The sequence below is a fragment of the Microtus pennsylvanicus genome, chromosome 1 (assembly GCF_037038515.1).
Source record: "Microtus pennsylvanicus isolate mMicPen1 chromosome 1, mMicPen1.hap1, whole genome shotgun sequence".
Taxonomy (NCBI): domain Eukaryota; kingdom Metazoa; phylum Chordata; class Mammalia; order Rodentia; family Cricetidae; genus Microtus; species Microtus pennsylvanicus.
In genome coordinates, this window is record NC_134579.1 from 201,108,856 (window position 1) to 201,132,054 (window position 23,199).

Genomic DNA, 23,199 nt, shown 5'->3' on the forward strand with positions numbered 1-23,199 from the left:
GGTTTCACAAGTGTTTGTCTCAACCAGGGAAGAGAACTCTTTGAATATCAGTGTACCAAATAATAAATTGGCTGGCAAGATGGGGCTACGGGTAAGACTGCTTGCTTTGCTTGATAAGCAAGAAGGCGTGAGTTCCAATCCCTACCACACATATAAAACACCAGGAACAATTACTCATAATTATAGCCTCAACATGGGGGGAGTAGGAACAGGATGATCCTCAACTGGCCAACCCACGTAGCCAAAGTATTGAGCTTCTGGTTCAATGAGAGACCTTGGCACTAAGCGGCAAGATAGAGATTGATAGAAGAAGATGCCAAATGTCATATTCCAGATTCCACAAGTACACATGGGTACCTCCCATTCAAGGACATACACCATACACATATGGAGCAAACACAACATATAATACACACATGCTTCACATAACACACACGGTAAATCCTTGACCTCTTTCCTAACGAAGGATGTCCTTTTCAGGCTTCTTGTTTTATTTGTACTTAGTAATTCTAAGCCTTGTAGTTCCTCCATCTCCCACTTAAAGATTTATTGGAATGAAAATTACAACTGAGTGTAAAAAGGGAATGTAAAATAAAGGCAATTAAGCACAGAAACTAATGCTCTCATGGATTGTTACTTCTTCAAAGTGTACTACAAGAGTTCAAGGAGTTGACCAATTAAACACATATACCATTACGTTTTGAAGTATAAACAGAGAAAAGATTTGGTAGCAATGAATTATTTATCAAAAATGGATGGTACACAGATAGTTCATGAAGAGAGGAACTATTCAGAACAAACTGTAAAGGTGGCAGGCGCTGAGGCAGGGATGTGTGATGATCCTAGTTTTAATCTCCGTTCTTTTACTAGAACCCATTTATTTACAAGTGTCACTGTTTTCTTCGTCGGAGAGACATCCCAGAAAGCTCACATGCATTTATCTTCTCACAGGTATGATATCATGAATCTACAGTACACTGAAGCCAATCGCTATGACTATGTCCACGTGGGGACCTGGCATGAAGGCGTTCTGAACATCGACGATTACAAAATCCAGATGAACAAAAGCGGGATGGTCCGCTCTGTGTGCAGCGAGCCCTGCCTAAAGGGTCAGATTAAGGTAAGCTGCAAATGCATCCCTGGACATTGTTAGAAATGAGGTTCACCCCCTGGGCCATAGTAAGAAGAACAGCTATTTAAAAGCAAGACTATCCGGAAAGGGTGCCAGAGATTGCTGCTCATGCCCTTATGTTTAGCTAAAACTGCTAAGAAAAGCTAAGACATAGGTAACTATTAGGCTAGGATATAGGTTTTTAGCTATTTGGATAGGTATTTAGATGACATTAGATATTTAAGATCTCTAGATATTTGGTTAGGAACTATAAAAACTACTGAAATAGTTTAAATATTTATTTTAATAACAGTGACAAGCTGGGGACTTACATATAATGTAGGCAGCAAGGGGATGAATAACAGCATTAAAAACCGAAACAGAACTAAGTGTGGAAGCCAGTAATGGTGCTTAGTCATAGTGGCAGCTATTACTAAAGAAAGCTCTGGAGATCTAAAGCACAGCATGGACTGTGATGGATGTGTTAATGAACTGCGCTGTGGCAATCATTATACAATGCATACATATATCAAACCTCCGTGTTGCCCAACTTGATATAACATTTTGCCAATTATTTTAAAATTAAAACTTAGAAACAAAAGTAAATGTGGGAATCAAATCAGTGATATCACTTAGTCATTGTTCCAGCTATTGTTAAAGAAGGCAGAAGCTGTTCAATTCCAAGCATGTAGCTAAAATGACAATCCAGCGTGGGGTTAAGAAATACCAAAACAATGCAGATACTGTGATTAGCATTGCCCTTTCCCTACCAAGTCCCTTGGTTCTCCTGAAGTGGACTATTATTTAAACAAAGAGAGTGTCCAATTTTTAATTATATTCAGGGGAGAGGAGTAAGTAGCTCATAATTTTACTATATGTAGAAAACTAGAGAAAGTAAATACGAAATATCAGGTTTCTTACTGGATGTGCTGAGGGGAGGGTGAGGTCAGAGAAGAAGGCTGGAAAACATGGCTTTAGGTACAGGCTGTTTACATCTGGCTGGATGATGCAGGAAGCAATGGAGTATAGGGGAGGGGCAGTGAGCTGGCAAGCATGCAGCTCAGATAAACTAATAGGTTCCCCCAGCTCTAATTCACTGTGATTCATCTGAAGAAGCAGACGGGCTGTCACGTAAATGTCACCCACGCCACAGCTGGGGCTGGAGTCAATCTCGTGTGAAGTGCTGGACCCCTCCCTGTGTCGTCATGATGTTTTACTCTGCCCCGGAGCTTCAGACCCCCCCCCCCGCAGCCCCATGCAGCGGAGGTCCAAGGCATGCGGAGGGGCACTCAGTATACTTAAGCTCCCTAGGGCCCGAGCCTAACCTAGGCTTTTCTGTGGAGGATTGAAAAGCCTTATATGAACTACTAGAAAAGCTGAAAGGTTTCGAACCTCTAAGAGCTTGAAGCAGCTCAGAAGACGTGTCAGGGAGGAAATCCTCATGGTAGCTCCAGCCACTTTAAGGAAATAGTGAAGTTCTGAGAGCGGCTGTAGTTAGTATCATCTTGCACCTTCTCAGAAGAAGTTACATTAAATTTAGTTATACTCATGGCTGCTAGATAGATGGATGCTAATGAACTCCTACTATGGCCACCGTAGCTATGGTGAGCCCCTTAGTGTGTGGATATTATAGTTGGTGTGTGTGCCACAGAGGTTTGTGTACCATGACTCCGTCCTCAGTGTGAGCATGTGGAGAGGTGGTGGGACCTTTAAGAGGTGAGACCAATGGAAAAGTAATTAAGTCATTGAGGGAAGGTATCGATCCTCCAACAGATTAATGCTCATCATTTGTCTCATTCAAAATATTATTATAACAGTAGTATCTTATACAGTCAGGTCACTCATGTGCGTAGACCTTCTGCATGCCATCACTTCTCCTCTTTATTGTGATGTTGCCCAAAGAAGCCCTCAGGAGCAGACAAGAAGTACTGTCCAGTCTTGGACTTTTAGTCATCAGAACTGTGAACTAAATAATTCTCTTTTTTTTATGAATCCTGTAGCCTCCAGTATTTTGTTTTAGGAGCAGAACATAAACTAACTCAATGGTTCATGTTCACTAAGGAGTCTGCACATAGCCTCCATAGTGTGGAGCAAAGGAGATAGCGAGACATTACTTTCCAGCGTATGCAGAGACATTTCAGTGGTGTACGAGTGACTTCAGCCAAATCACCAAGGATGAGCTAACAGCACGGCTTCAATGTAGACATCCACTTTCTTGTCTAGGTGGAACTCTTTCCCAGTAGGCCATCTGGTGGTACTTAGGAATATGTCCTCTGAGATCCGGAGGCATCAGACTTCCCCTTGCCTCATACTATGAGGCATCAGACCAACGGATTCTTGTTGTATTAGGGGCCCTTTTGTTTGCTTGGTTGGTTGATTTGTACATATAGGAAAAAAAAAACATTTGATGACAAGTCATGTGTGGGGAGAACAGAAAAGCCCCAGCTCAATGACTTTCTTGCTCTTTTCCAGTCTGGTTGGCATTGAGTTGGCTTTCTAGATGACCACTACTGAACAGTTAATAGAGTAATCTTGATTTTTAGGATATAGGGTAGAGGAGAAAAATAGCAGGAAAAAGTTTCCAGATCCTGCACAACATCTCCTGTCCTTCTGTCCTTTGCAGGCTGTGACTGGCTTCTCACACGTGTGCTTACATAGTATTTCGCTTGCACATTCCAGAAGAGAGGCCCTTTGTTCTCCCCAAGTTCAGAGACAAGGCTGCCTGCTTGTATCAGTCTGCCTAGATGCTGAAGTGTTTCTGGCAGTGTGACTGTGTTACACCCTTATGAGGTTATCACAGGAGACCCCAGTAATCCTTGCTGAACCGTTACAAACAACTTACCGTGAATGCAAATCTCTCAGGGGCCAATTTTAGAAATATTCTGTACTCTGCAAGAGAAAAATGTGCCTGTTCTCAGTAGAACCTGCATAGGGGAGATCTTATTTCCCAGAAACACCTTGGGACATAGAGAAACAAATGGAATCTGAATCCCATTACCAAATAATAAAACTTATATTTTAACACCGTTAATTTGCCACCTACCAGGTTTGGGGTAGAGAATGAGATCTCAGTAGCCACTGTGAAAATAGTCAGCCTGAAAAGGATCATAGAACATTCATGAATTTATATTAACTGGGAAGTGGTGCCTGTTAGAGGGAGGCTCTTTGTTGCAGAAAGACCACTTGCTCTTCCTGGCTGCCCGGCTAGCTTAGACGGGAAATTATCACTCAGATATTGTATTAATTAAATCACTGCTTTGTCCATTAGCTCTAGCTTCTTGTTGGCTAACTCTTACATCTTAATTTAACCCATCTCCATTAATCTGTGCATCACCACGAGGTCGTGGCCTACCACCAAAGTTTCAGCACATCTATCTCTGGCAGCAGCTTCATGCCTTTTCTTCCTCCCAGCATACAGAATTACTTAGTTCTGTTCTTCCCTGCCATAGGCTCAAAGCAGTTCTTTATTCATTAACCAATAAAATCAACACATAGACAAAAGGACCTTCCACACCAGGTGCCTTCATAAACAAACAAACAAACAAACAAAACCTTCTAAACATCAAATGCCATAAATGATAAATTAATAATTTGATGTCTTTTTGAGAATCCATAAAACTTTATTATAATAATTTCTTTTGAGGTTATTAAAACCCATTTTTTCTATTACTTCTTAGACATATATAACTTACAAAAATAATAACTTACCGTGTTAATGCTTTATTGAGAGAGTCAACTCTGGACATGGTAGATAAAATATATTTTATTGTTATTTCTTATAGATCTAGTCTGTTCAAAAGACTCTATGCCATATAGTTCAATACAGAGTATTTAATATAGAAAATTGGTTATAAAAGCAAAAGGGAACACTGAGGCAACCCAAAAATGAGAAAGAGTGGACTCCATTTCCACTCTAAACAGAAGGGCAATGGAAGAATTCGAGCCTTGTTCTAAGATACTTTTATGCACAATGGTGGGGAGGGAGAGGAGACCTTGTCTTCTGTGTTCCTGCCCTTAGTCCTTCTTCTTTGCCAAATAGACCCAGAAGAAAGTGGGCAACAGATCTCACAGGTGTCCTTGAACCATAAGAACTAAACTACACAGCCTTCAGTGGCAATTTGATACTGCGCAATTCTAACCCAGACAAGTGGGAACAAACGTAGAGAGGACACAAGACCTGAAGGAACAAGAATGGGTAGGAAGTCAAAAGAAGATTCTAGAGGAAAGGAGAAAGGAAGAAGGAAGGAATTCAGGGACTTAGAGTCACCCAATAAGTCATTGTCGAAGTACAATGGATTCCTTACAAGTTGCTCCTTGAAGTGGTTCTTACACAGAAGGTGTTACTGGCCCTCCTTTATAGGGGCTGAGTCTCATGCTTCTCCATTTTTGCATCAACAATGTTACAAAGCTGGGCTGTGTGCCAAGTCAAAGCTTTTATCATCCCATAGCCACGCGTTGTTCAACTCTGTCATTATGTGAACTGGCCTGTTTCCCCTAGGTGTGGATTTCAATTCCTAAGCACTGTTTTTTCAACAGTTCACAATAAAAACATAGTGATACACTTTAAAAATACAAAGGGATGCGTTTATGGAATTAGGGAGAAGTGCTTTTGCGAAAGGGGTGGGGACGTTTGGTAGAGACAAAGTGCTAGAGAATGAATCTGTATAGATTGCTTTATAGATCTCCTGCATGCTCTCCCCACCCCTCCTCTCTCACAAACACACACACACACACACACACACACACACACACACACACACAACCTTTTTTATTTAAGTTGGTCTATAGTTTGTTTTCCCAAGACTCAGAGCTTGGGTTGAAAGCTGGACTAAGAGAGAGGAGAAGTTTCTGCTTCTCCTCACATATTCTGGTGAACAGATATATCCTGCAAGAATTTCCTCATTATACATGTCCTATTGTTATGCAGTAAAGCAATGCTGATTTTTTTCTACCTTTTGTATTTTTTAGATCAAATCCCAACCACACATATTGTCTTCAAAACTGGAGTAATTTTCCCTGCTCATGAATTTAGACAATCCATTTACTGTATTTTCTACTAGTGAGAGAGAGGTTTAGCTCCATTTGAATTGATAGACAGTACCTTGTTCAACCTTAGCCTCATATATTACTCTGCTGTTGTTATTACTGATTTTTGGTCTGTTTGTTTCATGATGGGCAATAAAGACAGAGACAGATTTCTTGAGTTGAAAAGTACAGGGGATATTATAATTTTTAATGTGATGTCAGAGGTTTTTATAAATACAAGGTATCTTAAAGAATTCATTAAGCAACCGTTTATATTTGTTCCTAATGAGAACAGGGTGTTCCTAGGTATGTGCCCTGAGGATTTGTGGGGGCACTGATGCAGGGGTTGATCTCTCCGTTTTTCAGACAGTAGCTATAAGAACTTGGAGAAGTTCCCTTTGGAGAAAACTTGAGATTTCTAGTAATATTTTTAAAATTACATTGGTGGTTTTAATTCCTTATATTTACCCTCTCTTCTTTCAATGCAGGACGTTAATAAAAAGTTGCTGGGTTGTTTTAGAGAAGGTGCTACAAGACTGAAGCACATTAGGGATTTAGATTCCCAGGTGACTTAAGCGCTCTCTGATCATCCGTGCAGTAACCGACCCTTAATAACTCTTTCTTAAGATCTGTTGTTTCCATGTTATTTTCCTCTTCATATGCACAGCTATCTGTTCATTTTTTATTATTCTTAAGTAGTTCTATGTATTTTGGTTATTTAGTTAGTTCAATTTCAAAATCATTCTCAAAGAGATGTTTATTTGGGAGATTGAATATTCATTCTTGAGCAAAATTATCAGGCAGCTAATATGTCTATACTTTTTCCAATAAAATTAAAAACATCACAAAATAAAGAACACAAAGACTATGTGATTCTGTGTGTATATGTGTCTGTCTCTACTCTTTGATGCCAGTTCTTCCTTCTACTTTATTCAGAAATAACAATAATAAACAGGCTTTATACAAGTCCATGTGATTTAAGAGAAAAATGGAGACAGAGGTGTGGGAATACTATAATATTCCTATCCTAATCTCTAGCACACCTGCTAGTAACACACTTAATGTTCTCTGGGAACAAAATCAACTTCAGTCATGTGATGGAATATAAAATTTATATTCTGTGAACTCAGCTGGATGGGACTTTGATCAGCATTGTAACATGTCAACAAAATTTCTAGTCACTAATGTTATAACACCGTTCCTGATAAAATCTACTGGTAGATTAGCTCTTGCCATTTTGATCCCAAAGCTTTGTTTGAAGCACTGAAAACCTAAGAGATATAAAAAGGATGCAGAAAGTGGGTCTGGGAAACTTATTTAGTATTATCGTTTGAATTTGCCTAAATAGTTGTTGTCTGAGGTTTCTGTCCTGCCCAGTCTTGCAGCCGTTTAGTCCCAAATAAATACACTGAGGTCTACATTAATTATAGAACTGATTGACCCATTATCTCAGGCTTCTCATTAACTCTTATAACTTATATTAGTCCTTTATTCTTGTCTATGTTAGCCATATGGCTTGTTACCTTTTTCGGCAAGGCAGTCACATCTTGCTTGCTCTGTGGCTGGGTCACGGCCGCAGACTGCTACTTCCCTCTTCGCAGAAATCTCGTTGCCCCATCTCTACTTCCTGCCTGGTTACTGGCTAATCAACATTTTATTAAAAATAATACAAGTGACAGGATAAAAAAAATATTGTCAAATAAGAAAGTAATGTCCATTTATTAATTACATTTTTACGTTACCATTTAGAAAGCAATTATTGCTTGAGATATACATTTCCTACACCTACTCTAAGACTATCTGAAAATGATTTTCAAATAAAAACCCAAAACACTAAATTTTACTGTACTCTCAAAAGTCATTTGAAAGTAAAATAAGAAAAAAAAACTTTTTACATTTGTTGGAAATATTCTGTCATTTGACCTTTCCCTGAAATTCTAAAATGATGGTACAAATTTCAAATTTGCCTGAAAATAATTCAGATTTAAGAAGGCTGGGTGGGGTGTCTATCACTTTAAGTTATGGCAATATTTGCAGCTTAATCCTGACTTTACATATGGAAATGTTTTTAATGTGCTAGCAGAGGACTTCTGCTACTCTACATGTGGGAATAACAGGGTGCAGGCTGTGCCTTCTGCCATCAACAATGAAAAAGCTTGATAAAAGATTTGAAGCCACTGTGTTCTGACATTGGAAGACAGCGTGTGACCTTGATGCCAGGGAAGTGAAAGAAAATGTGCCAGGAAAGCCCTAAAACCACTCAGGCTTCCTGCCTGGAGGCAATCTCCTGATTGCTCGACTACACAGAACACAGAGTTTGGCCATCTTGCTAATTCAAGAAGACAGAACCAGAATTCGGGAAAGCCAGGAGAGCTGCAGTTTGCAACAGGGAATCAAGACGGTGGATTCCTGCAGGAAAGAAATAAGTAATCCAAGAAATTAGCACAGGCGTTCCCTTGAGTATTTGAGCATCAGCCTGAACATGAGCAGAGTAGAACCTGCAGGGCCCAGGCAAAGGCCAAAGCCCAGGGAAGTGAATTCTCAGAGCTGACGCAGAGCCAAGAAACGTCCCAGTTTCTACCAGCCAGAATAAAGATGTCTTGTTGAACAGGCACACAACTGGAAATTGAATAAAGGATCAGAATAATCAGAATTTAATAATGTGGCTGAACAGTTCCTACAATGAACCATTCTAGGCTTGCTATAGCAAATATGTCCAAACCGCAGCCCATGGGCTTCATGCATCCTAAGATACCTGTGGATGTGGCTCTGATAAGTTTGCAGATGGAAGATAGCACCCAGTGTTAAAGGGATGGATATCCCCCACCAAAGACAGGGTCCAAAGCAGGAAAAACTTGGCTATAACTAACTGCCTGCTAGACAAGGTTGAAAACTAGAGGGAGGGGGGGAGAGAAAGAGAGAGAGAGAGAGATGCAGCATCCTGAGCCTTCATGAACATCATGCCCAACATCTGGTCCAAACTTATTAGATACTGTGAGAAATATGGAAAATCTAAAACATTATCAGGACAAACATCAAACGTTTCCAGCATCTTCGCCTAAGAAGCCTACCTAGCTCTAAGTCCAGTCACTTGTCCACATCAAGAGAAAACTACCTAAAAATACAAAATAAAAAAAGCATGTGTCTAGTCTATGAGACAGCCAGCCACAACTCTTGGTCCATGTCCATCTTCCCACAGCGTTCTTGCAATAAATTTACAGGATGGTAAGACTTTTTCAGGAGAAAATATATAATCAGTTTTTACTTTTAAAGTAACTAATAAATGTTAATATAACTAAGGATAAAGTTATATTTTTGTCTTGTAGTGTTACAGGCTCCCACTATGTAGCTCTGAATGTCCTGGAACTTGTGCTATAGATCCGGCTATCCTCAAACTCACAAAGATACACCTGCCTCTGTCTCCCAAGTGCTGGATTAAAGGTGTGCCCCACCATGCCTGTTTTAAATTCTTATTTCTTTAAAGTGCTACAAAAATAATGTAGTTGATTCATTGTATAAAAGTGCCACCAAAAGGCTTCCAAACTCAGGGCAGAATGAGTTGACATCCACTCCTGGTCTCTTAGACCATGGGGCTTTCAAGCCTTCCTCAGGTTCCTTTAGCAGGTAGGAGTTTGTTCAAGGTTGTTATGAAGACAAGTACTCACCTGAAACAGGAGCTTGTCTTGGGTGCCAAGCACCTTCCAAAGAACCTTCAAGTACTGTGTATGCATCTTTTTTATATTAATTGTTATATTCTTTCCATTTCTTCCCTAGCTGATTTTAAGCAAAATAAGAGCTAAGATTATAGCTTGCCTTGACGGCTCATGCCTGTAATCCTAGCATTTCAGTATCTGGAAGGCTGGATCGGGAGAATAGCCAAGAGAACAATGCACACCTTGCTGTCTTGCAGGTCATCCGGAAAGGAGAAGTGAGCTGCTGCTGGATTTGCACGGCATGCAAAGAGAATGAGTTTGTGCAAGATGAGTTCACCTGCAGAGCCTGTGATCTGGGATGGTGGCCCAACGCAGACCTGACAGGTAGGAGCAGATTCACTTGTAAGCCTGGTGCCTGATTATTACCCTCTTTTTTTGTTGTTGGTGCTGTTGTTTTGGTTTGGTTTTTTGATACAGGGTTTCTCTGTCTAGCCTTGGCTGTCCTAGAACTCACTCTGTAGACCAGACAGGACTCACACTCAGAGGTCCACCTGCCTTTGCCTCCCATATGCTGGAATTAAAGGCATGCAACATCATATCCTGATATTGCTCAATAATTAGCTCCTGTTTTTTCAGTACTGTTTTTGGGGACAAACTCTGTGACCCACAGCACATACAAGCCTGTTGGAGTTTTCATGGCCTACCCTGAAATAAAGTATATTTCCATCTGTATATGAGTGAGCTGATATATGGTAGGATATTCTGCTATGAAGATATTTTTCTTTTCAAAATTTAACGGAAGGCATTTCAAGCCCACTGAATTTATATTTGCCATCATTTCTTGAGCATCTGCTGTATGTGTAAGTTACTGCTACAATCTCTAAAGGTTCAAAGGTAAATGAGCCACAGAACTAGCCCTTTCTGGCATTTGTATGCCCTTTGTGTGTGTGTGTGTGTGTGTGTGTGTGTGTACGTGTGTGTGTGCATATATGTTATGCGTGTCCATTTTGCCATTGTTCTCTTGGCTTTCCTCCTGATCCAGGCTTCCAGATATTGAAATGCTGAAAATACAGTTGTGAGTCACCAGGCCTATCTACAATCTTAACTTTTATTTTGCTTAAAATCTGCTAAGGAAGAAATGGAAGGAAAATATAACAAATAATATGAAAAGAACCTTATACATGAAGGTTCTGAGGCAAACAAGGAGACAAAAAGAATGCTGGCCAGTAGAGCGTGGGAGACTTGAAAGTTTATAACAGACTTGGGGCAAATCTGTCAACAAAAAGCTGGGTTCAGTTGATGGACACAAGTGTTAAGAAGAGACCGGGTAGGATACTGATGGTGATGGCCGGTATTTCTCCCAGATCTTGTCTGTGCTAAGACTTTGACTTTCCACACAGGAGAACCGCTGAGAGTTTTGAGGTGGAGAATGACATCATGATGCCTCTTTGCAGATAGGGGATCTGATGGCAAAGTGGAATGCAGACGAGACTGGAAACAGTCATGAGAAAGCCACAACTTTGGTCGCAGTGAAGCATTTCAAAGGTTGTAGGCTAGAACAGCTGCAGAGAAAAAGAAGGGTACTAATTGGATGTAAGAAACTTTTTGGGAGTAAAATTAAGGGAGCTCGGATGTATTGATAATATACATACATAAGTTTATGTATGTTTTTATATGTTAAATATATCAGTATATTAACGCACACATATATACATACCTATGTATTTCTAAAAAGCAATGTTCATATACACAAATTTTATCATAATCCATGTTATAAGCTCACAAGAGAGAAACATTTCAGAATAATACTTTATATAAATTTTACATCTAGACTCCTAGGAATATTGTCTTGTGGACAAATATAGGCTTAGTGCACTAACCCTTCATCTTGGAGAAGAAACCCAGAGGCACAAGACTGTATGCACGAGGTCAATGAACCCCTGATTTTAAGACTTCCTGAATACCCTTGAAAGTTTTCAGAAAAGGCAGAGGAGGTGGTGCTGCTGCTGGTTGATTGCTTTTTGCTTCAATCTAAAGAAAACTATGAAAGTAAAGCACATGGTTTTCTCCAAATATAGTTTTTAAAATGGTTAGATAAGTAGAAGTAGGTCGCATAGCTAAAATTATACTTAAATGGCACAACCTTGTGAAATGTTAGCCCTGTTAGAGTTGAATCTAAATGAGTATCGATGTAAAATCACCTGGTGTAAAGACCCTTTTCAAAGAAGGCAAATTAGAAGGGAATATGGTATTTTTGTTAGATCGGCATATGGCGCTTTTTCTTCTTTTTCTTTTCTTTTTTCTTTCTTTCTTTTTCTTTTTCTTTTTTCTTTTCTTTTTTTTTTTTTTTTGAAACAGGGTTTTTCTGTGTAACAGTTCTGGCTGTCCTGGAACTCACTTTCTAGACCAGGCTGGCCTCCAACTCAGAGATCTGCCTGCCTCTACCTCCCAAATGCTGGGATTAAAGGTGTGTGCCACCATCATCTGGCTGGAATATGATATTTTTGAGGGTATGAACTGCATTGACCACACTTACTCTGTTTTCTTTTTTCTTAATTCTTTAGCTAAAAACTAGCTTGAAAGTTCTCAGATATCTAAAATTTATCTAACACCCACCCCCTTCAGACTCTCATTCTCTAGTTCTGGAGCGGGACCTACTATGTTAGGACACAATAAATGTCCATGCTCATGCAGGAAACTTAATTAAGTGCAGTGAGTCACATACACAACACCACATCAAAAGAGGCAGCTGAGAAAGGAGAAGAGATGAAAGAAAATAAAAATTAAGGACACTTTGATCAAAGAGACACGAAATTGTAAAAAAAATGGTTTTATAACTTCTATTGGTACCTATTTTTATGCTGTGTTTATTCTGGTGCCTTCAGCTTTTGTTTCTCCAGTGTCTTCCAAGATGTCTTTTTCTTCTGTACAGCAACCATTTCTGGCTTAGGAACAGCATGTTGCTGGTCAGTGAGAATCATCTCCAAGTGGCAGGAGAGAGCTCATGCATGGGTTAATCCACCACGTACTCCTTACTTTCAGCAGCACATCCTGGGTACTTTCGTTACCTGGATATGGCCCATGAGTAGAGAACCTACATCTAAACTCCAGCTCAGAACTGCTCTCAGCATATTTAATCATGTGCAGCCAGAAGTCAGAGCAGTTTAGGGGTCTCTGATTCTTTGTGCAACCCCGCTCTTTGGCGTGGGTATACACACCCACCAACTCTATAAAACACAGATGGAGCAGGACACACGCTCCCTTAAAGGAACATCCTTCACATATTTATCTTTTTAGATATGCATACCTTTGATGGCCTAGTTTCTCAGATGTTTTTAAGGTGAGTGTAAATATTTGCTTTGAATGACATTTTTTTAGGGCTTTCTGAGCCAAGACATCTCTGAGCCACTTTTATAGGTGGCTTTCAAAAGGCTGACTGTTTACTAATTGGTGCTGAAAAGACTGAAACTAGATCCTATCATTCATTTTGATGAAACGACCCAAAGTGGATCAAAGTCCTATGTATAAGATCTGTTATAATGAAACGTCTAGAAGAAGGCACAGGTAAGCACTTGAACATGCTGGTTGGTACAGGCTAAGAATTTTGGAATCATTTCTCCAAAGCACTGACAATGAAAGCAGAAATGGACAAAGCAGATAATATCAATTTGAGAAGCTTATGTACATCATAGGAAACAGTCAGGGAAGCGAAGAGGAAGCCCAAAGGGCGAGGGGCTAGTTTCCTGCCACCTGCTTAGATGTAGACACCATACTCATAAATCTAGGTCATAGCTTGGTTAATCCCTTGAAAACTCTGAACCTCAACGTTATTACTTGTCAGATAAAAATAATCAAAATGCATCAGTGCCTTAAGAACTATTTGTTCTCCAACCCATCGAGAAACACCACTCTCAGTCTCAGAGCCTGGTGCTATGACCATGATAGCTGTGTTATACTCTGTGTCAGATCAATTTAGAGAGTTAGAAAAATCAATGTGGTTATCAATAGAAAAGCTACCTCATGGATCCATATATCTCCCTGCCGGGCTCCACAGCTGTGCTACCTGCCCCCAGGCCGCATGCACTGGATGGCTTACACATAGTTTTCCAGCCTTCTTTTGTACTCAGGCCTCCCCGGTCACTACGTCTCTTGTTTTCTCCTCCTCCATAGCAGGTTCTTCCTGCTCAGCCTCTTTTCTCTTACAAGTAAGCCTACACCAAGAGCCATGGTGTTTGAGAGCTGGATCTGACTAGCATCCATTCTCCTCTTTTGGCTGTTGGAGTGAGATCTCAGCTGACTATGCGAATGAACTGTAGAAGCCTTTCCCAGGTTGTCCTTAGAAGGCAGCCATTCTGGAGAGACAAGAGCTGCCTTTCTTCTTGGCACTCTTTAAAGCTTCCCCCATTCTTTCCCACTGTTCTATTTTCACATGAAAAAGAACTTCTATTTAAACCTTCTTTTAAAAGGCTGCCAGTGTGTGTCAGAAGGTTAAGTTGATTGTTGCCAAACCTGCTGACCTGAGTTCAATTCCTGGGACTTACAGAAAGGAAAGAAAAGACTTCTGCATGTTTTCTTCCAAACTTCACCTGTAACTCATGACGTATATGAGTGTATACATGCACACACACACACACGCACACACACACACACATGCACACACATGCACGCACACACATACATACACACACATACACAGACACACACAAAATGAAATTTAAAACTCACATTTAAAAAGAAAAAGCTTGTATGTTGTGATAATTGTTCTTTGAGATCAAATCACATTGTGCTTCCCTTATAGAGCTCTGACGATGTAGCCCAGGCTGGCCTTAAAATGTCCTCCCACCTCGGCCTCCCACGTGAGTCCTGGGATTATAGGGGTATAGCACCACAGCCAGCTGTCACAATGAAACCTAGTCACATATTTAATTCCTTGGATTCTCCTACTGTGAGTGTATCATCTACTTATTGTCAAACGACTTCTCCTATTAATTAGGACTTCATCTTGACAAAGCATGGAAGAAATCTCCATGGCCGTACATTAGATGAACACCAGTACAATAGCTTTTCTAAAGCTTGACTGTTAAACGAGACCCATATATAGTACATATAAAGGTTACCTTAACCTTCACAGGCGTTGAGCCACGTAGCAGCTCATGCTGCCTCTCTCTCCACAGTCAGCTACTTTGCCATTATCGGGACAGACTGTTTTGCAAACATCATCCTCACTATCTTCAGAACATACATCTCTCATCCTTATTTGTCCTCATGAGTTAATGACAGCTATTGTCTCAGCATTTCTATTAGCTTCGTGCGTGAGCAGAAAATTGGGTTCCATTTGCCACTTACTTGGTGCCATGTCAAGCACAGAGCAAGGGCACAGCACATGGCAATGTGTTTTTGGTGTTGCCATGGGAGCAGCAGTTGTGAAAAGAAAAACCCCACTGGTAGAGAATAGCAAAAATCCGTAGAAATATTTAGGAGAGTACAGGCAGTGTCTTTTTGTGGGTGTTTTGTTTTGATGGGTATTTTTTCTTCTGATAAAATGTCTGTTGAGATGAAAAGTGATTTTTCTCTGAGAAATGATTATTGTTGCTGAAGATAAGGTGTGTAAAAATGTACTGATATCACCCTTGGAGGTAGCTGCTGTCTACATAGCTGGCAAAGATTCTCATTAATGAAAATGAATATTTATAAGGGACCTAAATTTTCATAGCATGTTTTTTTCTAGGCCTGAGAAGACACTGATGACTTCTCAGAGGAAGTGCGTTTGAAAGCTATTGGGCTTTTTGTATTTTCTCCTGGGGTATCTACATTTCAATTCTGCACATAAATTTCATGCTTCAATTCTTAGGATTTATAAACATGATTCTTCCCCGTGATGATATAGGTCTTGACAGTGATTTAGTAATTCATGGACCAATTTAAAGTGAAGCAATAAGGTTTATTTGTTCTAAAATGTCTAATAGTTTAAGGACTCCTCAAAGACAGAGCCTATACTAAATATGCCATTTAAAAGCAGAAAAATTAACTAGCGTTAGTTATCGTCTCCACTTTGCCAATCACCGTGACCACCTTACTAGTGTTCATCTATTTATTCAGTTTTCTAAGATACCTTACCAACCATTTTGCACTCAGAGATTTTTGGAAAAAAACTGAGGCAATCACATAAGAAGCACCACATGAGACTAGGTATGTAAACAGAAAACTGAATCTCACAGAATGACCCTGTGCACAGTGTCTTATGAACAGTGGGCAAAAAGCAATGTTTGTTCCTTGGTGGGGAAAAAAAGCTTTCTTAAAATGAATTTTTAAGCTGTACCGTGAATTATAAGTAGAAATTCACTTTGTAGGTAACTCATATTACAGAAATACGTCGAGGAAAGCATTTTGGTAATGTTATCATTAAATAGTGTCATAAATGTTATGAATTCCCCTAAGATAATTAGGGTAAAATAATTATCACCTCTATTTCTTAATCCACATTAAGCGTGACTTGACCTACTTAGAAAGAAATATGATATTCCATTTTAGCCTCCTAATGCATCTGGATATTATAAACTATGAAATATCTGGTTCACAGATGAGAAATAGCCTCTGGTTCTTGGATTGGAGTTATCACCACTTGCCTGGGTTTGCTGGGTAATCTGTAGCCTGCTTGAAGGCTAAGTTGTATAATGCCTCCAGTTCTCTGAACGACTGGCCGTGGACATTTGCCAAGCCGCTCTGTTTTCATTGCTCTGTATATGCTGTCCAAACAACCCTTTTTAAGTCTCCTTTTGCAGGTGGGGGCCAGGTATGTGTGGATCACTATTCGTCATCCATTATGGGAGGAGTCCATCTTCCAGCCTTGAGATGCTCTCACCCAGGATTTTCATAACTTTGACACCTCAAAAATAGGACCATAATCTCACTAACATGACATGTATGACTGACTTGGATATTAGAGTCAATTTCCTTAGGATGGCAAACCTAATGCTTCTCAAATTTAAGATGTCTGAAGCAGGGGAAAGTAAAGGGGGGGATGCCCATCTTTAGGTATCCCATTCAAGGCATTAGTTATTGCTAATGTCCAGGTGACTAGGGTTTAGATGGGTCTGACCAACTTCCTCATATGTAATGAGTCCAGCGTCTTGCTGATAGGAAACTGATCACAGTGGAATGGCAAGCCTGTGCTTGGGTTATTGTTATGATAAACTGCCCCTATTACTGCACAAGAATGCCCTGTCTTCCGCTAGGACAAAGACAATTTCCTTTAATTATATATGGCGTACTGTCCGTGACAGTTGTTCTGCACCTCGGCTTGGACAATTTTATGGCCTCTTTTGGAGACGCCTCTATTTGTCTTTGACTTCTGACAATGCTATAGGAGCTAGGGTTTTTAAGATGCAAACTTTGAAATTTCCCTGGCGATGGCAAATGAAACCGATTAGAACGGGTTGGCTGATATTTCTGCCTTGAGCTGTCTCAAAGCTGGCGTTCATCAGACAGATCTCGGCAGTGCACACTCTGATGGAACGTATCTATTGATGAATAAGAGCTTGCACCTGGATCTCTCTTGATGCGGCGGTGCTGACACGCCGTCTGTCTTTTGCTGCAGTATGCATTCTGCTTTTAAATGAAAACATGACATGAATGTGTTTTGTGAGCTTCTAAATTTTCATAGATATGTGAACCCATGCTGACTTTGCTTGCCCGTGGGAAATATTAGAAAAGCAAATGTGAACTTGCCTACGTATCGTTTCTCCAATGATCCGAACCAACAGAATTTCTGGCTATCTTTAAGTTATTGAATTAGAGATGCCAGCTGACTAGAAAAGTCTTAGTAACAGACTCCTATTACTGGTAAGAGAAAAGTAAAGATGGAGTCATATTTGCATAACTTCAAATCAATAAGGAAAACTATATATGAATAAGTAGAACATACAAAATATGACATGCACAAAAATCTTTAGAAATTATATTGAATTTGTTCTTTGATAGTTTCATACAAGTATATAATGCAGTCCAGTGACCTTAACCCTCACTCCTCTCCTTCCTGGCCCTGTTCATCCTCCTATAAATCCCCTTCTCATATTTTCTTTTGTTTGTTTGCTTGTTTTGTGACCCACTGACCTTAACCAGAGCTAAGCGTGTGGTTATGGGTTTGGAATTGTTCAACTGGAGCCTGGTTGGGCTCATAGTGGGTTTCCAGTTTAGAGCATGATTTTCCCACTACCAGTAGCCAAGATGTCAGCAGAATAGCTAGGACCCCATGAGCCTCATCTCCCATGATGAACTGCTGAAAAGATCAGTCTTGTTCAGGTTCAGTGCAGGTAGCCACTGACGGTTAGTTGTCATATGTGCAGAAGCTCCATCAGGGTTCAAAGAGGGTATTTCCCAGCTCTTCTCTGTATCTTCTGAATCTACCACATTCACCACACTTTAGTGGGGTGGCATAAAGTCTTGGCTAGGGTTGATACCCCAAGTATCACTTATTCTCAGTACCTAGGGCAGTCTTGAGTTTTTTTCATTCACAGCTGTCAACACTGAGAAATATTTAGATATTTAGTGTCAGGTTAGCTGAGCAGTAGTTAACAAGAACCCCTCTAGAGACTTCGCCTTCCCCAGCCCTTGCTTTTGACTGTATTATAGTATCAGACATAGATTATTTACTATGAAGTTTGTCTCAGATCCAACCAGGGAGCAGTTGGTTACCCCCTAACAGTGGTATCACTTTTGATAACCTTGCAACGTAGTTTGCTCTGAAGATTTGGGTTTAGAAACTTAACAAAATGGGCATTTTGCTTCTGGACTTTCCACAGCTGTGCTTTTAAAATTTACTAATCAGTTAAGTATTCAGTAATGTTAAGATTCCTTTTTATTTCCCAGAGGGTTGAAAATGATGAAGACAGTGTTATTGAAGTGTAAATTCATGAGTAAGCATTGTGATGAATGTTTCCTTATACCAATGAATCATAAATCAGAATGTTCTAGCTAATAAATATAAAAAGTTAATCATATTTTATCATTGTAAGGATTTTATCATATTAACAGGAGATACTGTATCAATCAGGCTTTCTTTTGGCCCGTCAACAAGCTCCCAAATCATGACACTGAGACTAATTATTAGTTATGAATGCTCGGCCTTATCTTATGCTTGTCCCACTAACTCTTATAACTTAATTTAGCCTGTTTCTCTTCATCTACGTTTTTACCTTTCTTTTGTTCTGTATGTTATACTCCATGTCTGTCTATCTGGTAACTATCTGTCTGGCTGGCTGGCCCCAGATGTTTTCCTCTCTCCCTCGCTCTCTCTTCTCTCCCTCTCTTGAGCCTAGATTTCTCCTCCTACTTATTCTCTGCCCACCAGCCCCATCTATCCCTCTGCTGCCTAACTATTTGCTGTTTAGGTATTTATTAAACCAATCAGGTGCCTTAGGCAGTACATCTTTATGTAATTAAACAAATACAACTAAGACAAATGTAATATATCTTCACCTAGTTAAAGTAATATTCCACAATAGAATACCTTAGTCTTTTCTGAAAAACACATAAGTTAAGCTAATTCATATTTGTAAATGATAGAAGGGGCAGCTGTGTGTATGCAATCCCTTAGAAATTCTCAAAAAAATTTTTTTTTATTTCAGTGCCCAGCTTTCACGATTTTCAGATTAATGTAAGTTATAAATTAATCATGAACTGGCTACATCTCTACTATCTTGGAAATAGGATTGCGTTTTAATCTTGTGGCCAATTTGTTTCTCCTAATAAATGATTTCATTTCCTTATGAGGAGTTTATATCAGATTCACAATGTAGCCCATATGGTGCGTCTAGATAACCTTCATGTTATCTCCAGGATTATTACTGTGAATCTTATGTAATAATTATGGGATTTCTTTATAAAATGTAGCCTTGCTCATTTTTGTGTGTCTGTGATTGAATCCTTAAATTTTCTGTGGATTTGTGGATTTCCTATTATGGAAAAAATAATTTTGTGTGATGTGAAATTTTTGGTAAGGACTTTTAAATCAGACTGTTCTTTGCACATAACATGATTGTTTATGAAAAAGAATCTTTCTAACATACTTTGTAGTGCTTAAGTTTGTATGATATTTTCTTTTAGGAACCAAATTTTATGACAGCCATTGTTTTGGTAACATTAAGAAACCAAACAACTGATATTATTGTTTATTTTTAGAGACTACTGAAGGATTGAAAAAGAAATGTTTATGGTGCTGGATGTAGCTAAAGGTAGAGTACTTGACTGGGATGCAAGAGTCTTAGGTTTGATCCTTGGTACTATCTCAAATAATTTCTTCAGATGATGAATAAGAATAAAATAATTATTCTGAAAGTATACCAACCATGAATAGATATCATTACTCATTTTTATTTTAGCATCACTGTTGACCACAGATGATGCCAAATTTCAGTTACTACAAAAATTATATTGAGACACATGTTTATAATATGGGCTAGGCTTCTTATTGTTTATCAATCCTAGAAGATTTCCTTTTTATTTTTAATATACGTAGGAAGGCAACAAGTCAAGGTCTAGAGCTTAAAATTTCTGTTGTGAGTAGGAATGCTTCTTGAGGTAAATATAACCCTGAGATTCTGCTTCATCTCTTAAAAATTCTAAAGTTACTCAGTTGTGAGTATCAGAGGGCATAAAATTGGAAGTAAGAACAGCACTAATTTATAATTGTTAATTGAGTAGCAGAAAATGATGGACAGTTTTTGAGAGTTAAGGAATTTAATATGTATGGGCACATTAAATTTCATGGTACAGCACAAGGCCTAAAGATGTTTTGACTAATTTGGTTTATGATTGTGATTGCATTAAGGCAAGGGTCTAAATGTTGGTTGTTGAATTAAGGAACTGGGCTTAGTGTGTGAGTTAATTGTCCCTTGTTATAAAGCACATCAATCTAGTAGCTTAAAATAGCACATAGTTAACATCTCACAGTTTCTGTGGGTTAGAAACCTGGGCATGGTTTTAATTGGTCCTCTGTTTTGGAGTATCTTTCAGAAGGCTAGGAATAATGTCTAATGTGATGTTAGAAAGTTGTGCTTCTCAACTTTTGTCTGTGGTAGTTTTCAGGACATGATTCCCATAAGCTGTTGAGATGAAGGTCTCCATTTTGTATAGGTGGTTTTGAAAAGTCTATCCTCCGTTCTTTGTCATATGGACCACAATAACATGACAAGTTAGCTAACTCGGGCCAGGAAGAATGTTGACTATCAAGACATACTACCATTTTATGTAACATAATCCTAGAAGTGACAGTCCATCAACTTTCTTATATCCTGTGGATTAGAAGCAAGTCACAGACTCTGCTCATATTGAAGATCAGAGGTTACACAAGGACATAAATATCAAGGGTCAGAATTAGTAGAGATCTTTTTAGAGGCATCTTACTGGAGTAGGTAATAGCTCTATGCGTTGATTTGCCTAGAGCAGAAAGTAGCCTTCTCATCTGCAAAAATACTCTTGAGAATCTAGGTCCTGTGGTAGTCTACATTTATATGTGAAATTCTAATCTTTGTTTCTGTGTAGTCTGTTTTTCTACAGGGATTCTGGGGCAATAGATATTTCTGGAATTACATATAATGTGTCAACATCTTCAAGTCTGGCCAGTTCTGATTTGACCATATTCAGGACCTACAGTGTATCTTAGCTGAAAACTGATCTCATCTGCTAAATTTGTAGGGCTTTGCCCAAGATAATAAAGAGATTATTTTATGAATAATCTCACACTATTAGTTATGTGTTTGGACAAAGGTTTGTTTTTCCTAGCTGAATGACTTTATTAATCCAAGGTATCTAATGTTTCATTTAGTTGAAATAGTTTAAAGAACCACTCCTTTTAGAAGTTTGAAGAAAGAACTCTTGAGTGGTGGAGTCTTTCACGAGTAAAGTCGTTAGATTAAATGGAATTGGGATACTTTTTCTTCGTGATTTTTAGACATTTACTTTCTTAAGTTACAGGTGTTAACTACCACGTATGATATTTTTGTTGGTTACTAGCTTAATAATTTCTAAGCTTTAAAACCCAGGGCTGGCTTAAATCATGTTTTTTTCCTACATACATGTCTCCATCTGGTTTTGAAAAATCAACTTCCTTATAATTCGGTAGAGAAAAAAAACCCTCAAACCCAAGACTCCCCATTCACAAAACACATGCAATAAGCCTGTAAATTTAAATAAAAAATAGCAAAAGCAATGAACATAGCAGATATGTATAACGTTATTCTATAAATTATATAACTGTATAGCAGTTTTTGTTGACTCTTTTATATTTTTTATTTTATGTGCATTGTGTTTTGCCCATATATATTCTCTCTATGTGGGGTGTGTGTGTGTTTGATCTCCTAGAACTAGAGGTACAGACAGTTGTGAGCTGCCACATGGATGCTGAGTTTGAACCCGGATCCTCTGGAAGAGCAGCCTATACTCTTAACAATGAAGCCATCTCTCTATCCTTTTTTGTTGACTCTTAAGAACCCTTATGTCTAATTACAAAAATGGTGTGCTCTAAAACCAAATTGTGAAATACTTAATATAAAATTAGATATACTTGCTTTATTTGAACACTAAGCTTAGATCTTCTACAAAGATACATAAATCATGTTCGAGGAATATGAAATAAAGACAACAACAAAATCTTAGAAGAAAAGTTTCCTACTTAGAACAGTGTTGGGTCTGCCTCACATGTAGTATGTGAGAATAGCAGCTTGAGCCTTTGAGCTGTCACTGGAGTTTGAAAAATCTGATGAACCTAAGGCTAAGAAGCGACTCAGTGAGTGAACCTATTGGTCACAGGACCTCCAATATTTGGCAAATTAACATCTTCAAAATGATCTCGATAAAATTTCTAGAAACATGAGTAATGGAAAGACCAAAGATAGACAGACAATCATCTTTGTCTAGCAGTTCTACCTCTTACATCCCACATTCTTTGGGAGAAAAGCAAAAGGCAAAGACATTTCATCATGACTAGTATAATGTAAGCTCTATGATGGTTGCAGGTATCAGTTCTATAGGACTACAGTGGCTATGTATCATAAACAGATACAGGAATTTACCTCATTTTTAAAAACAATATAACACAATAACTACTTAACATAGCATTTATATTGCATTTTGGTATTATAAGTAATCTAGACGTGATTTAAAGCACACAGTGGGGGGTCCGCAGGTTACATACAAATATTATCCATCCTCAGGAAGGCACTAGAGTCTCCACGTATTTAGTACCCCTGGCAGGTACTAGGACCAAATAGTTCTATGCAAATGTCATGTCAGATTAAGTGACTTGAATATTTTCTATGCTTTGGTATCAGTTTGGGAAAGAAGTCAATTCCTCATGGATACTGAGAACCAACTATATGTGAATTAGAAGAAAGAAAAGACAGAAAGAGCACA

General features: G+C 38.9%; 1 protein-coding gene across 3 annotated transcripts in view; it reads left to right on the forward strand.

The window, feature by feature from the left end:
* Positions 1-23,199, forward strand: part of Grm1 (glutamate metabotropic receptor 1) — a 386,914-nt gene that overhangs the window by 326,120 nt on the left and 37,595 nt on the right. For all 3 annotated transcript variants that reach the window (XM_075949016.1, XM_075949025.1, XM_075949032.1), the window contains exons 6-7: positions 952-1,120; positions 10,047-10,173. In XM_075949016.1, the coding sequence (XP_075805131.1) occupies positions 952-1,120; positions 10,047-10,173 (296 nt within the window). The remainder of the gene's footprint in view (positions 1-951; positions 1,121-10,046; positions 10,174-23,199) is intronic.